The following is a 17,856-nucleotide window of genomic DNA, read 5'->3' on the forward strand; positions in this document are numbered from 1 at the left end:
TAATCACGCACACTTTGTAACGCGAAATTGTGTAACTAAAGCAAGCCGACCGCTATTTTCGATAAAGATTTATACAAGCCTGGACAGTCCTTGATGTCAAAAGTCACCCTTAGTCTGAAGTAGTTTTCTCCCAAGTTCACGTTTTAGCAAGCTTTTAGACCTGTTGAAATGCTGCACCACTGAACGGGATACGTTTTCTTTTTAGACGGTTTCGCTGCCAGATAGGAAACGCCTTCGGACAACCCCAACCCCAAGGACGTTAACCGTCTAACCCCAATTTCCTGGGTTGAATAAAATCTCGTTCGACAACATGAGATTAAATCTAAGTTTTTATTTTCGTTTTGCTTTGCAATTTCGGATTGGAAGTCAATTAAAACACTTCATTTCAGACGTTTAACCAAAAAAGTGACACAGAAACAAGAGTATTTGCAATTTCCAGTACATTGTTTGTAAAGTCGACGACAAAAGCCATCAACACGAGCATAATTACTCAGACTACTGCAAAAATCCTTCCTTTGAACAAGATTGTGCTTTGCTTTAGGAAGATAACAAAGAGAAAAAATAGAGTTTTATCTTTAAGCTTTAAATTGCAAACGAGGGTTATTGCCAAAAAGTTGTCAACAAACACAAGTTGCTTCTACAAAGAACTAAACACATCCAACTAAGACGACAAAATTGCTGGTGTTTTGGATTCGCCTTTCACAATAAATTTAACTCAGGGGCATTGAAAGGACACGAAGTTTTTCTTAAATCGTTGTTTTGAAGTGTAGAACGGGTCGAAGTTTCAACGTCGTGGATTTCTCCGCTGATTTTCAAAACAAATTCTCGACAAGTAACTTTTTGAAGGTGATCTTCAAACATTAGAACTCTATCGATTTACTCAACACAACTTTGAGAAAGAGAATGAACACGATTAAACACACCAACGCAGTTCAGTAACGTGCCAGAAATGAAACCACCCGTGAAATGACACAATCTCGCCCCACGTTGGTTGAACGAGACGTCAAATCCATATGAGCAATGTTTTGTTCACGGCTTCGTCTTAATAACACACAACCTAGGTCTTATGATTATCCGTATCTAAAACTTCATACGCCTGTCAGCTCTCTGTATACCTTGTAAGCATTTCCAACCCAGCTGTATATACGATCAGTATAAATCAGATTAATAAATAGTTTGCCTGTACGCGGTATGATATTTTAAAGGTATCGCCAGAAAGGTTTAAATGAACATATTTTGTAAATAAGTTTATAAACTCATTCGCATGCGTTCTCAGCATGTGGGTTACGGGTCACGACCCAAAGTTGGGTCGCTGAGCATTTTCCTCTGGGTTGCAAAAAAATTCATTTGTTACCACTCGTATTGAAGCACTAAGCATTTTGTTAATGTATCATGTGATGACTTGGTTTTGGTTTCAACTAAACGTGCTCAAAACTGCAAACCAACGTGGATTAGTCATCAAGTATTCAAATCAAGATTTTTAAAACGAAATAACAACGCGTGATTCGTTCAGGTTGTTTCATATCAAATTCGTGACGAAAGATTAAAAAATGATACGCCAAGCATTAGCAATAGAACGCAATCACTGACAACAACCTATGAGACGAATTCAATACTGTGCAATCTAAAAACTGCAACCAAACGCAGGATTTTCTTTGGCAAGTTGGTAGAGTTCGTAACTTTTGGTGCTGAATACTACCGGTATGTTTTGTTTGTTTGGCGGAACAAGTTTACTTCAGTGGTTCGCGAAAGCCTGTTGGCCTAATGTGCCGTAGCAAAAGCTGGATCTAAATCTAAAACGATGAAAACTTACGTCTCCTTAAAAAGGTTGCGAACCTCTGTACTAGACTGTATAGTGTGTTTGTTTCTTAATTTTTTGGCCGCGTTATAGCCGTCTAGACCGATGATGTCAATCAATAAATCACTGACTTTGTCTTCTTCGCCGTATTATGCTTTAATTAAATCAACCCACACTGCCATATATTTCACCAGTCCTCAAAGCAACTGTGACAACTTCGAGGTACAAATAAGATCCGCCATACGTCTTCATCAAGGCGTTTTCAAGAAGGCTTCGTTTTTTTTTCTTAATGTTCACCAGGTCAATGAACGTCCGTCAAGCGTGTCCAGAGACTCACTTGCATGCTTTCAGTTAACTGATTTCAAAAAACGCTAAACTTTAACGCGTACGCATATTTTTGAACGATTGTTTCTCATGACACTAAAAAGAACAGTAAAGTGAACAATAAAGCTAACTGTCAAACTTGAATTTGAATTTTTTTTCCTCACTGATGCTTTAATCAGCTTCTCTTTATCTTTGCTCACTATAGACTAGAATTACTATAAGAACAAGAACCCTAATAGTTTTTTCATAAAACATTCGAGCTCATACATTCGAAATAATTCATACACTCACGCGTGCATTTCACCCTAGCACAGTTATTGGTGTTTTGAACTGTGTTATCTTGAAACAAGTTAAAAGCAACATTCGTCTTTATTCTATGAGCTACACTTGCAGTTTGTATATGAAGCGTCATCACTATATTTTTCTATTGAAATGAAAACTTCTATACAGTCTAATTTTCAGCGGTAAATTTTTACAAACAAAAGTTTCATCACGAGATAACAAGAGAAAACCACCGACGAACAGCAGGGAAACAAATTTCTTTCGCTATAGTCACGCCTAAATCATCTGACAGAAATCTTTTTCATCCATACTGAACCCATGCACAAATAAAATTCTAAATGGTTTTGGTCGGTAGTTTTTGGCTTTAAATGGACATGCCGAATAATCGTCTATACAAGCTACACCAATTCCGAGGCGATATCTTAGAATTTCGAATAACGATTTTGTTTGTAGTTTATACGACTCGTTTAGTGTAAGGTTAAAGTAATTCTACTCATTTAGTGGGGGACATTGTACTGCTACAAGCATACGTCATACGTCATTGCACTGCTACCATCAAATGCTTTGATGGATGTAATAAACGCCTCAGTTTTCAAAAGCACAACTATATCGTAAATTTTAAGCATGCATTCGTTGAAGCCGTCTATGCGTGAGAAACAACTTGACCTTCTCAAATATCTGGCATAGTGTCATAAGTGTGACGTGTTGTCGAGTATACTGTGGAACCAAAGCAAGAAAATGAAATTTAATCCTATTTTTAAGACTCGACGAGTATTGGACGTAAATCGATCGCCGTTATCGGTCTCTGTCTTCCATCGCGGTCTCCGTCTTTATCGGTCAATATATACCCATAATACCCTTGCCGTTGATGCGTTGCGAATGTATGAAATCTCAAGAATGTAAACTCATGACAATATTTGGTTGAAGTTTATTTTTAAAAATTCTTTGAGATAAGAAATTTATATCCGACGTTAAAGCTTACAGTGAAGTCAGTTTCATGTAAAATACATCTCCTCAGACGTTTATACAAATTGTCTACTTTGATATACTGATGGATGACGTGAAACAGATGAGGTAATGCGTGGTGCCTGCAACTCGACAAGTCATAAAAAACAAGTTTTTTTTAGAAAACCTTCTCTACTAATATCGTTAACAAACCGTCCAACAAGTTTGACGAAATGCTTGTCTGCTGAGATCAGAATGGCGAAATGTTAATGCTTAGCCTAATCATGCGTGAAATGACCAAGCCAAATCGTTCGACATTGATGAAAGGATTCCCAAACTTTTAAATATACGCAAGCATTTCTGATCACAGGTTTGATGTTTAAACAATAAAATTGTTCTAAATCTATGAATATATATATAGGCTGCGCTTATTGGTTTTTACTTGGCAACGCTTACACTTAGAAGCAAATAAATACAAATAAGCTTATATCTCGGCAATACAATTAACACATTACACACCAGATAATTATATTGATATAAACACTTACGAGTGTTTAGGCCTCCTGTAAATTGGCTATTTTAGAGGTCTTTTAAAATGAAATAAAACATTATTTTTGAAACAATCGTATAAGCGGTTTAGTTGTTCAACCTTTTTCTCAAGTTTTGCGCAACCTTGAATTGATATAAACCTATAACATAAACTCCCTTCTTTTTCCTTTGTGGCAGAATTAAGTTTTCTCACTAAAAGAGACTCAACAGCACTTCAAAACGTTCCGCATCCTTCCGCCTTTGTAGGCCTATTATGCTACTACTATAGTCTGATGCGCAAAACTATAGTTCGCATTCTGGATTCCACCTTCTGGTATTCCACCTTCTGGTATTCCACCTTCTGGTATGCCAGCTTCTGGTATGCCAGCTTCTAGGTATAAATATAACGGACCCGGCGTCACGTCTTCTTCACGTGCTCGTGACGAATGCGAACTAGAACAAATATGTCGTCCAGAGAACGAAGTTTATGACGCGCGTCTGTGGAAACATCCCGCAATTTGACCGGTTTCGACATGGCGCAAGGCGGTGGAAAAAATTTAAAAGCGCGTGCAGGCTTTAAACCGTTGTTCGCCTCCCTTAAACGGTAGATAAGGTAAAGGTAGTAAAGTAATGTAAAACGCACTTACTGCAGCAGCCTATGAAGCGCATCCAGCTTCAATTGAAGTATTTTTACTTCTCCGATATAACCGTTAGTAGATATAGCCCATATGCTGCTGTGGGGTATTTCAGTGCAAATCTCGCAAAGAAACGGTGTTACGATAAATATCCAGCGAGTGTTCAATGTATGATGTACATGTTCGTGCTGATGCATAATAACACTAAAAATATCGAACAATTTTGCTGTTTATCACCACGTACCAGCGTTTTTTGGTAGAATATTGCAATATCTGTCTATCAATTGTAATTGCAATCTTCTATTGCTTTCTTGAAAACATTTTTGGCCTTTTTGTACAATAAACGCTGTTGTTGCACTGCATGCATTGAAGCGTGAATAATTGCGCCTTAATTGGCGGTTCGAAAAACTTTGAACATTATTATTCAAAAATAAGCTTGAATTAGAACGTTTCAAAATAATAGGATTGACATTTATTGTACGACCATCACTTGCAGGTTGTATGTGATACGTTTAATTTAAATTTAATTCGCAGGTCACACTCAAAACATTCAACAAAAGACTATTTGTCTGTGTATAAATTACATATAAAAATGTTCTGAATGATTTTGCTTGGTATTTTGGAATGAACACCCGTTGTGGTCGATCAGCCTGGACTCTAGAGGTTATATACATTGTATTTGTAAGCTAAATGTTGCTTTATTAAAATCTCACTTTGGTAATTGTGTTAATGTAATTCGGTTCAGTAAATTTTTGCCAATTTACAAACACGTTTGCCTCTATGCAGTGCAATTGCATGCAAATTCCAAATACTATACTATCCGGTCCATGATAATACCCAGTAAACAATACCGTGGAAAAGCAGAATGAATGTGTTGGCAAAGCGCTTAATTAAGTTTTCGTCTACAGCGTTAAACCGTGTTGAATGACTCTTTGAAAACCTATCATATTGCTGGTCGATTACAAATACGCTTGCAACATGTTGTAAAATCTAAATGTAACGCAGATCCCAACGACGCTTCTATGTGTGGCACGTGACTTCAAATTGATAGGCAACACGGTATCCTCGAATTTCCTGCGTGGTGCCATAAAAGAAGCAGGATGTTGATCGTGAAATACTGTAACTCCAACGACGGCAAGACTTGGTGAAAACTCTCCTGTTATATTGGCATGTGTTTGATGTAATCAAGTCTATTTCCAGATATGAACTCCGAAATCGTCGACTGCGGGTAACGATTCGAAGATGTAACATCATCACAAAACATAGTCGAGTTTTATTTCTTACACTTCTCTGTGGATAAAACAATTTCTCGTGTACTCCACCTTTTACATGAAAGTAAAGCCTGCTGACAATAATACAAATCGTCAAACGTTTGTACAAATGTCCTTCTATGATGTGCCGAGTGATGTTGAACAGATGATGTCATGAGTGGTATCTGCATTCGGACGCGTCATAAAAAGCATCTTCTCAAAGCGATTCTCGGAAAAAGTTATGTACTATCGTATGATAATATCCAACAGTATTTAAAATCGACTAAAACCAATAAAGGTACAAAATTATCTTCCTTTCAAATAAGATCAGCATAATTTGAATTTTGCTTCATTATTTGCATATACGATGTATGTCGTCAATAAATCGGTCATGCATGTTATATGGTAACAAACACTATAGCGTTACCAAAACCATAGCAAAATACAACGGACAATTTCAAATCACAGACAGCAAACAAAATAAAAAGAAAAACAAGAATAAAGAAAACTGTGTTTCCATCGCACACAGTCTTATATTTATGGAAGAATTTCCCAGCAGTCAAGGCTGTTGGTTCGCACGAAACAACACTTGCTTGTGCACAAGCCATGAAATACAAAAATCTTTTTCTCGATGCTATGTCGTATATTGAACGAATTTGTTTTTAAAAAATTCTGCAACTCCAGATGGAAGTGAAACCTCGCACGATTGGTTTGTGTAAGAGAGTTCCGAAAGTACACACAACTTATAGTCTTTCAATAGTACTGTTATACTCAGAAACAAGACGACATGATTGAGTTTGCCTATATACCAAACAGAACAAGTAATCATGTTGACAACCAATTGTATACTATACGTGTAACCAACTAAGTTTAGTGTCGTCAAATGTTTCTTTTTCTCTATTTGGCAGAGCGGTATCTTCACAATTGCATGCCGTAATGAATTTTTTGTACGTTTGCAGAGTTGGCTTACACTTGCGCTGAAAAGCAACATACACAACTAGTGTGGTTTGAAATTTGCGATATTGTGTAGTTTTTAGTCATTTGTAATGACAGCAAATACTGTTTTATTGTTTTTTTTTTGAAATAAAAATTAATAGGCTTTATTTTCAAAAGTATAATCAATAGATAAGCATATAGAGTGCTAATATCTATAAATTACAAAGTTTTTAATACATTGTCTCTAAGTCATTGTCATTGTCTAAGTCATTGTCTCTCTTTAATACATTGTCTTAAGTCTCTATGTTTTGTTTTTGTGGAGAAAGAAATAATTTTTCTTTACAGGCAACATAAATATGACGGTAAAAATTATAGGTTATTTGTTTGACAAAAATAACGCCAGTAAATGTTTTAGTGCTTTCTCTACTCCACGTTAAGAATGCGCACTTTCTTTGAGAATACTGTCCAGGGTAGTTGATGTAGAACCACTTTTGACAACTAGATACACACTTTAAAGCAAACATAAGATATTTTCGATTTAAAGAAAATGCCGGGTCTGCATTTTATAGCTTGCAGCTTTTATGTAACTAACTTTCCTAAAGGTTGCTAGCGACACCCAGCGTTGAAATAATTTGATTAATTTGTTCAACTTGCCCAATTGGTAATTCTCACGTATTAATTTCTTAACTGCATTTCCAAGTACTACTAATCTCTAAGAGCTTATCTATAGTATTCTTTTGCCAATGCTTGCAAGTGGTTGATTTTTTAAAATAGCGTAAAACGGAAGCTATGGTTTGACAGACCTACCAAATACACGCAATGGTGATACGTCCATTACATTATTTATTCTTTGTGATGATTTGACAAAAGGTTATAGACAACCAGATACCAAATCGTTATCAATGAAATGTAGTTCTGAGAGTTCATCGCTTTGTAAAAGGAGCTGTGTCTAAGACTCTAAGTGTTGGAAAACAGCCTTAGAGTTAACTACAGCCTAAGATTAACGCAGGTTGACCTCCAGTTATTCTTGATCTTCCCAAAAACTTGATTCGGTGTGCGATGTACATAGTTGCTGTGCTTATATATAGATTTAAATAATTATATGTTTAGTGGCCGTGCTTGTTGTTACTAGCAAATTTTAATGTTATTTCTCTTGAGCGCGTTTTAAGCCTTTTCGGCATTGTCACTTTTTCCTGTTCATTGGCGCGTGTTAGAAACTTGATTTTCTCTCTCCACCGTGCTTTTGACGAGAAATAAACTGATTGATTGACTGATATTGTCTTGCATGTTCTTCTTTTCTGGTTGGTTTGCTTTAGTAGGAGTTGGTTTGACTTGAGTCGCTTTTTTCAGTAACTTTTACCTGGACTAGTTTTGTACTTTAATCGCGCAAACAATCACTGTTGCTTAGTATGGTTTCCAATAACAAAAATTAGTGCAAAATGTTAGTATTTTCGAAAATAGCACAAAATCAAGCTGATTACGTAGCGTAATCGTGTTTCCGCATATGACAGAAAATTGCATAAAGTTCAGCGACACGGAAGAATTTAATGTAATCTCGTTCAATATCAACACAAGCATACAATTTGCATATACAGCACATATACAGTTAGCCTTTGCACTAATATTTGCCTGGAATCAAACAAGATAACGTATAAATAGCAAACTGACATTTTCTAAAGCCGTTTCTCGTTTTCTCACATGGTAGGCAGAACGGCAATAACAACAAATGCGGCCGGGTATTCCTCATGACACCTCTGATTAAGAAATATCAGATGTTTCAAGAGTTTTTCATTGGGTTTTGTTCGACTCCTCGGCTATGTTCTTTGGTAATGCTTCAGTATCTGAGTCCGGTTAGAGTTGCATTGAAAAAGATTCATCGTTACACTTTTTGAGGGAGGCAAAACTGCCAAAGATACCATCACTTTCTTGAGTAGAAGCACTGAATGTTTTTCTTCTACATTAACCTGGGCAGGTTTTCTTTGATCAAGTCTACACCGCGTGATTTCGCAACTGGAATTTGTTTATAAGTTGGTAATGCTGATTCAAACTGCTGCCCGGTTACGGGTGGATTTTGATGCTTAAACAAAAAAATTATGATTCAACCTTTCTAAGGTGTTTCGCATTCATTTAGCCCTACATAGGCGGTTCTAAAATCGAAATACTGTACTAAAGTCAAAATACGTTTAAAATTGTATTTAAAATGGTTGATAGTAGTTAAAAAGATACAATACCGCAACAATCAATTCCGTTGCTCAAACTGTGTTTGCATTAAACAAACTTATTTTTGATAAAAAACATCGTATGTTAGTGAAATCTAACTACACTAAAAATCACAAAGGTTAAATACAGTCTAAAAGATAAAAGTAAAACGACATACAAGATCCTGTTGAGTTTTCCTGTGTTTATTGAGACAATACCACAAAACGAATCCTCCAAGAATGAAGAACAGAATGCCCAAAGCAACGAGCACCCAAACATAGACAGGGATTAATGATGGGGAAACTGATGAAAACAGACACAATAGAGTTTTTATAACGTAATCACATAAGTATCACTTAGTTTCTCAGTTATATTATAAAACTAAATTGGAACACAACGTCATACTGCTTCATTAACATGTTCTGTGAAAGCTCGTTAACATAAAACTCATGACACAGGTTTAATAGCTTTGAGTTCACGAAAATTGGCACAACGTACATAGGTAATTGGGCACGTATTGCGAACTTGCACTGACTAGTTAAGTTACTTTGGATTATGCAAAACTTTATTTTCAGAGAGTTGGGATTTTCTATAACTGATAAATTCAGCATAAGGTTACTTTCTTACTATTCCATACCTTGTTTGCATTCGCCATTCTCAAAGTAATAAGATGCTTCACAGACACAGGAAAAGCCGGTTCCTAAGCTAGACAAGCATCTGAAGTTTGAACCACACGATGAACTGTCGTTGGAACAATAATCATAATTACATCTCACGACTGATCCCAAACCCAAACAGGACGACACCCGCTCCATTTGACAAGAGCAATTATAAACCAAAGCTGTTGTGTCTGAAATGAAGAAAAGTACTGACAAGGTGACATGTTGCATGCAAACTATCTTAAACAAAAAATGGCTTGGTTAATACTGTACATACTATCAGGATCCAATGTGCACACTTTGTCTGGTGTACAAGATCTTGCAATGCTTTCTGGAGAACAGACAAGATCACGCGATCTAGCATCACAGCAGGTGTAATTTCCAAGAGTGTTAATGCAGGTGACGCTACTACCACAGTTGTTCAAAGAAGAATTTGCACATTCATCGATGTCAATACATGTTGTACCATTTCTGAGAAATCCAGATTTGCACAAGCAGTTATAACTGCCATGCGTGTTCATGCAAGTTGCATTAACATGACAACTGTGCAATGTATTATTTAAACATTCATTGATGTCTATGCAGGCGTTTTCCTCATTTTTCATAAAACCAGGAAGACAATCACAAACGATGTTTGTCGCATTATCATTGCATGACTGGTCAGGATCGCATGGATTGAACTCGCACACTGTAAGCATAGTACGTATTTAAAAAAAAAAACTATTGTTATGAAACAGGCAAGTAGTATACCCAGCTGTTCAGAAATATGTACACTTTGATAGCAACATAAGCAATTTACTTGGCTCCAAAACTGTAATCGCAGTGTCACTGCACCAACCCATGTCTGTACATGCCTTTAGCATAACTTGGTAAGCGAGCAATGGATTCAAGGTATTCACAAAATACGATAAACCTTTAATATAAAATGATAATCAATCAGTAATGCATGTACATTCAACTAAGTTATAAATTCATTTACCAGTTGTGTTGTCTTCCAAAAACTGCATCTCATCCAATGTTTTTAAGGTCATGTTGTAATATGCAGATCCTTTGCTGTGATCCCATGTAATGTTGGCAGCAGTGTTGTTATAGAATTCAACTCTGATACTATTAGGAGAGGTGGGACCTGGTAAAAATGCAAAAAAACATGCAATTTTAGCGCATGATGTAATTTTCATGTTTAGACTTAAAGTAACTTCAACAATTGGTTACAACAACATGTTTTTATGAGATATTGTTGTCATTGTCTCACTAACTTGTTGAAATTCTAATCATAGTGGAAGCGCCAATGCCACCATCATTTGCTGATGCTATGCCTATTTCATATGGTGTTCCAGCTTCTAGGCCATCTATTATTGCATTTGAGCCAACCACCTGTAATCACAAACGACAAGTTCATTGTATACTAAAAAAAGGAAGTAGAATAGAGAGAAATAATACTCATGAATGTGTGTGTGAATGTGAATCAAAAGCTATTCTTACTGTTTTCATCATAGATTCAGCCTGGCGTTTTTTTCTTTTTCGGCTGATAAGCATAGAAACTGTTATATCATAACTACTGGCACCTTGCACCACCTGCCAACTCAATGATAAGGAACTGCTTGTCACAGAATCGACTTGGACATCACCAATAGCATCTGGCACTACAGTAAATATAAAAATAAAATACAAAGTAACATAAGTGAAATAATGGAAAGATATCTATGAATCTTAATGACATCAGTTTAAAAAGACTGTACCAGTCTCATACAAATAACAAGACTTTTAACATTTCCACGTGTAAATTTACAAGTCATCTGGTAAATTCTCTCAGATTCTACAGGAAAGTTTTCAAAAATAGTTGAGACTAAATCAATGGAGTAGTTTCTTCCCGACTCAAATCCGAATATACGCAAAGGTGATGTACTGACATTATAATTCTTGATTACCATATTAAGGTAGCTCAAAGAAACCTGTAATGAAATGTATAAAATTTCAGGAACTGAAATTCAAATCAAAATTGAAATGAAAATTTTTCTAAATTAAAATGGTGACAAATATTTTGCAATGTACAACTACAGCAGTTAAACTTACTACTCCAAAATGAAAATCAAAATCCCATAAAAGAAAAAAGCCTGAAACTGATACATTCGATATTGACAAAATAGGAATGACAATCTCTGAAAATAATATAAAGGAAAACATAAAAAAATAATCAAAATACATAAAAATACAAAAATTACAGCATTACCTTTACAATAAGTTTCATTTCCAATAAACCCTTCATTGCAAATACAAGTAAAAAGACCACCAGTGTTAATGCAAGTTGAATTTTTATGGCAGTTATCTGTATTAAGGGCACATTCATCTGTATCATTGCATGTGGTACCATTCCCACTATATCCATCATTGCAAGTACAAGTGTAACTTCCATCAGTATTAGTGCAATTTGCATTTTCATGACAATTATCAATCATGTTGATGCATTCATCAATATCACTGCATGTGGTACCATTCCCACTATATCCATCATTGCACGTACAAGTGTAACTTCCATCAGTATTAGTGCAATTTGCATTTTCATGACAGTTATCAATCATGTTGATGCATTCATCAATATCACTGCATGTGGTACCGTTCCCACTATATCCATCATTGCAAGTACAAGTGTAACTTCCATCAGTATTAGAGCAATTTGCATTTTCATGACAGTTATCAATCATGTTGATGCATTCATCAATATCACTGCATGTGGTACCATTTCCACTATATCCATCATTGCAAGTACAAGTGTAACTTCCATCAGTATTAGTGCAATTTGCATTTTCATGACAGTTATCAGTCATGTCAGTGCATTCATCAATATCACTGCATGTGGTACCATTCCCACTATATCCATCAATGCAAGTACAAGTGTAACTTCCATCAGTATTAGTGAAATTTGCATTTTCATGACAATTATCGGTCATGCCAGTGCATTCATCATGATCACTGCATGTGACACCATTCCCACAATATCCATCAGCGCATATACAAGTAAAACTTCCATCAGTGTTTGTGCAATTTGCATTTTCATGACAGTTATCAATCATGTTGATGCATTCATCAATATCACTGCATGCGGTACCGTTCCCACTATATCCATCATTGCAAGTACAAGTGTAACTTCCATCAGTATTAGAGCAATTTGCATTTTCATGACAGTTATCAATCATGTTGATGCATTCATCAATATCACTGCATGTGACACCATTCCCACAATATCCATCAGCGCATATACAAGTAAAACTTCCATCAGTGTTTGTGCAATTTGCATTTTCATGACAGTTATCAATCATGTTGATGCATTCATCAATATCACTGCATGCGGTACCATTCCCACTATATCCATCATTGCACGTACAAGTGTAACTTCCATCAGTATTAGTGCAATTTGCATTTTCATGACAGTTATCAATCATGTTGATGCATTCATCAATATCACTGCATGCGGTACCGTTCCCACTATATCCATCATTGCAAGTACAAGTGTAACTTCCATCAGTATTAGAGCAATTTGCATTTTCATGACAGTTATCAATCATGTTGATGCATTCATCAATATCACTGCACGTGGTACCATTTCCACTATATCCATCATTGCAAGTACAAGTGTAACTTCCATCAGTATTAGTGCAATTTGCATTTTCATGACAGTTATCAGTCATGTCAGTGCATTCATCAATATCACTGCATGTGGTACCATTCCCACTATATCCATCAATGCAAGTACAAGTGTAACTTCCATCAGTATTAGTGAAATTTGCATTTTCATGACAATTATCGGTCATGCCAGTGCATTCATCATGATCACTGCATGTGACACCATTCCCACAATATCCATCAGCGCATATACAAGTAAAACTTCCATCAGTGTTTGTACAATTTGCATTTTCATGACAGTTATCAGTGATGTCGGTGCATTCATCAATATCACTGCATGTGGTACCATTCCCACTATATCCATCATTGCAAGTACAAGTGTAACTTCCTTCAGTATTTGTGCAATTTGCATTTTCATGACAGTTATCAGTCATGTTGGTGCATTCTTTAATATCACTGCATGTGGTACCATTCCCACTGTATCCATCATTGCAAGTACAAGTGTAACTTCCTTCAGTATTAGTGCATTTTGCATTTTCATGACAGTTATCAATCATGTTGATGCATTCATCAATATCACTGCATGTGGTACCATTCCCACTATATCCATCATTGCAAGTACAAGTGTAACTTCCATCAGTATTAGTGCAATTTGCATTTTCATGACAGTTATCAATCATGTTGATGCATTCATCAATATCACTGCATGTGGTACCATTCCCACTGTATCCATCATTGCAAGTACAAGTGTAACTTCCATCAGTATTAGTGCAATTTGAATTTTCATGACAGTTATCAATCATGTTGATGCATTCATCAATATCACTGCATGTGGTACCATTTCCACTATATCCATCATTGCAAGTACAAGTGTAACTTCCATCAGTATTAGTGCAATTTGCATTTTCATGACAGTTATCAGTCATGTCAGTGCATTCATCAATATCACTGCATGTGGTACCATTCCCACTGTATCCATCATTGCAAGTACAAGTGTAACTTCCATCAGTATTAGTGCAATTTGCATTTTCATGACAGTTATCGGTCATGTCGGTGCATTCATCAATATCACTGCATGTGGTACCATTCCCACTATATCCATCATTGCAAGTACAAGTGTAACTTCCTTCAGTATTTGTGCAATTTGCATTTTCATGACAGTTATCAGTCATGTTGGTGCATTCTTTAATATCATTGCATGTGGCACCATTCCCAGTATATCCATCATTGCAAGTACAAGTGTAACTTCCATCAGTATTAGTGCATTTTGCATTTTCATGACAGTTATCGGTCATGTCGGTGCATTCATCAATATCACTGCATGTGGTACCATTCGCAGTATATCCATCATTGCAAGTACAAGTGTAACTTCCATCAGTATTAGTGCAATTTGCATTTTCATGACAGTTATCGGTCATGTCGGTGCATTCATCAATATCACTGCATGTGGTACCATTCCCAGTATATCCATCATAGCAAATACAAGTAAAAAGACCACCAGTGTTAACGCAAGTTGCATTTTCATGACAGTTATCGGTCATGTCGGTGCATTCATCAATATAACGGCATGTGACACCATTCCCAGTATATCCATCATTGCAAGTACAAGTGTAACTTCCTTCAGTATTAGTGCAATTTGCATTTCCATGACAGTTATCGGTCATGTCGGTGCATTCATCAATATCACTGCATGTGGTACCATTCCCAGTATATCCATCATTGCAAGTACAAGTGTAACTTCCATCAGTATTAGTGCAATTTGCATTTTCATGACAGTTATCAGTCATGTCGGTGCATTCATCAATATCACTGCATGTGGTACCATTCCCAGTATATCCATCATTGCAAGTACAAGTGTAACTTCCATCAGTATTAGTGCAATTTGCATTTTCATGACAGTTATCAATCATGTTGATGCATTCATCAATATCACTGCATGTGGTACCATTCCCACTATATCCATCATTGCAAGTACAAGTGTAACTTCCATCAGTATTAGTGCAATTTGCATTTTCATGACAGTTATCGGTCATGTCAGTGCATTCATCAATATCACTGCATGTGGTACCATTCCCACTGTATCCATCATTGCAAGTACAAGTGTAACTTCCATCAGTATTAGTGCAATTTGCATTTTCATGACAGTTATCAATCATGTTGATGCATTCATCAATATCACTGCATGTGGCACCATTCCCAGTATATCCATCATTGCAAGTACAAGTGTAACTTCCATCAGTATTAGTGCAATTTGCATTTTCATGACATTTATCGGTCATGTCGGTGCATTCATCAATATCACTGCATGTGGTACCATTCCCACTATATCCATCATTGCAAGTACAAGTGTAACTTCCTTCAGTATTTGTGCAATTTGCATTTTCATGACAGTTATCAGTCATGTTGGTGCATTCTTTAATATCACTGCATGTGGTACCATTCCCACTGTATCCATCATTGCAAGTACAAGTGTAACTTCCATCAGTATTAGTGCAATTTGCATTTTCATGACAGTTATCGGTCATGTCGGTGCATTCATCAATATCACTGCATGTGGTACCATTCGCAGTATATCCATCATTGCAAGTACAAGTGTAACTTCCATCAGTATTAGTGCAATTTGCATTTTCATGACAGTTATCGGTCATGTCGGTGCATTCATCAATATCACTGCATGTGGTACCATTCCCAGCATATCCATCATAGCAAATACAAGTAAAAAGACCACCAGTGTTAATGCAAGTTGCATTTTCATGACAGTTATCGGTCATGTCGGTGCATTCATCAATATAACGGCATGTGACACCATTCCCAGTATATCCATCATTGCAAGTACAAGTGTAACTTCCTTCAGTATTAGTGCAATTTGCATTTCCATGACAGGTATTGGTCATGTCGGTGCATTCATCAATATCACTGCATGTGGTACCATTCCCAGTATATCCATCATTGCAAGTACAAGTGTAACTTCCATCAGTGTTTGTGCAATTTGCATTTTCATGACAGTTATCAGTCATGTCGGTGCATTCATCAATATCACTGCATGTGGTACCATTCCCAGTATATCCATCATTGCAAGTACAAGTGTAACTTCCATCAGTATTAGTGCAATTTGCATTTTCATGACAGTTATCGATCATGTTGGTGCATTCATCAATATCACTGCATGTGGTACCATTCCCAGTATATCCATCAATGCAAGTACAAGTGTAACTTCCATCAGTATTAGTGCAATTTGCATTTTCATGACAGTTATCGGTCATGTTGGTGCATTCATCAATATCACTGCATGTGGTACCATTCCCAGTATATCCATCATTGCAAGTACAAGTGTAACTTCCATCAGTATTAGTGCAATTTGCATTTTCATGACAGTTATCGGTCATGTCGGTGCATTCATCAATATCACTGCATGTGGTACCATTCCCAGTATATCCATCATAGCAAATACAAGTAAAAAGACCACCAGTGTTAATGCAAGTTGCATTTTCATGACAGTTATCAGTCATGTCGGTGCATTCATCAATATAACGGCATGTGACACCATTCCCAGTATATCCATCATTGCAAGTACAAGTGTAACTTCCATCAGTATTAGTGCAATTTGCATTTCCATGACAGTTATTGGTCATGTCGGTGCATTCATCAATATCACTGCATGTGGTACCATTCCCAGTATATCCATCATTGCAAGTACAAGTGTAACTTCCATCAGTGTTTGTGCAATTTGCATTTTCATGACAGTTATCAGTCATGTCGGTGCATTCATCAATATCACTGCATGTGGTACCATTCCCAGTATATCCATCATTGCAAGTACAAGTGTAACTTCCATCAGTATTAGTGCAATTTGCATTTTCATGACAGTTATCGATCATGTTGGTGCATTCATCAATATCACTGCATGTGGTACCATTCCCAGTATATCCATCAATGCAAGTACAAGTGTAACTTCCATCAGTATTAGTGCAATTTGCATTTTCATGACAGTTATCGGTCATGTCGGTGCATTCATCAATATCACTGCATGTGGTACCATTCCCAGTATATCCATCATTGCATGTACAAGTGTAACTTCCATCAGTATTAGTGCAATTTGCATTTTCATGACAGTTATCAGTCATGTTGGTGCATTCATCAATATCATTACATGTGGTACCATTCCCACTGTATCCATCATTGCAGGTGCACGTAAAATTAGTCACAAAATTGTCACATGACGCGTTTGTGTCACAATTGCTTACGCGGACTGCACATTCATTTTTATCTGTAAAACATTTTGGTCTAAGTTATTAGTTATTATGTATAGTTATGAAATTAAAAGAACAGATGTTGCTTATCACTCAACATTATTTAACTTATTTTAAAAAGCAAGGTAAAATACGGCTGCACTGTGGTCATAGCTCAAGTTATTGGTTAATGGAGCTAAGAGATGGGCTTTGGTTGTAAATATGTATTTGGCTGTGTGGTGAATACATGTTGTACATATGTTGTGTACATTTTTATTGAGGACATTAATCTTTTTTTGTTTTCGCATAATATTATGCTGAAAAATACCCTGCATTGCTGTGGATTACTCCACTCACAGATTGCTCAAATCGTATTGATAAAAAGCTCAGCTTAAAACAGGTACTTAAAACTTAAACTATGTACGAGCAAAATTAATGCTAGTTTTTTGG

At 36.4% G+C, this 17,856-nt stretch overlaps 1 protein-coding gene across 6 annotated transcripts in view; it reads right to left on the reverse strand.

Annotated features, from left to right (window-relative positions):
* Positions 1–17,856, reverse strand: part of LOC143450530 (uncharacterized) — a 54,576-nt gene that overhangs the window by 27,025 nt on the left and 9,695 nt on the right. For 2 of the 6 annotated variants that reach the window (XM_076951117.1, XM_076951120.1), the window contains 8 exons: positions 11,787–17,444; positions 11,630–11,715; positions 11,346–11,508; positions 11,039–11,199; positions 10,813–10,930; positions 10,536–10,682; positions 10,356–10,469; positions 9,834–10,244 (listed from right to left, as the gene is read on the reverse strand). In XM_076951117.1, the coding sequence (XP_076807232.1) occupies positions 9,834–10,244; positions 10,356–10,469; positions 10,536–10,682; positions 10,813–10,930; positions 11,039–11,199; positions 11,346–11,508; positions 11,630–11,715; positions 11,787–17,444 (6,858 nt within the window). Of the gene's footprint in view, positions 1–8,059; positions 8,776–9,075; positions 9,201–9,534; positions 9,748–9,833; positions 10,245–10,355; positions 10,470–10,535; positions 10,683–10,812; positions 10,931–11,038; positions 11,200–11,295; positions 11,509–11,629; positions 11,716–11,786; positions 17,445–17,856 lie in introns of those variants that run through there. The other 4 variants (XM_076951119.1, XM_076951118.1, XR_013114723.1 and 1 more) reach the window with 4 other exon arrangements.

The sequence above is a fragment of the Clavelina lepadiformis genome, chromosome 3, assembly GCF_947623445.1.
Source record: "Clavelina lepadiformis chromosome 3, kaClaLepa1.1, whole genome shotgun sequence".
In the NCBI taxonomy this organism is placed as follows: Eukaryota; Metazoa; Chordata; class Ascidiacea; order Aplousobranchia; family Clavelinidae; genus Clavelina; species Clavelina lepadiformis.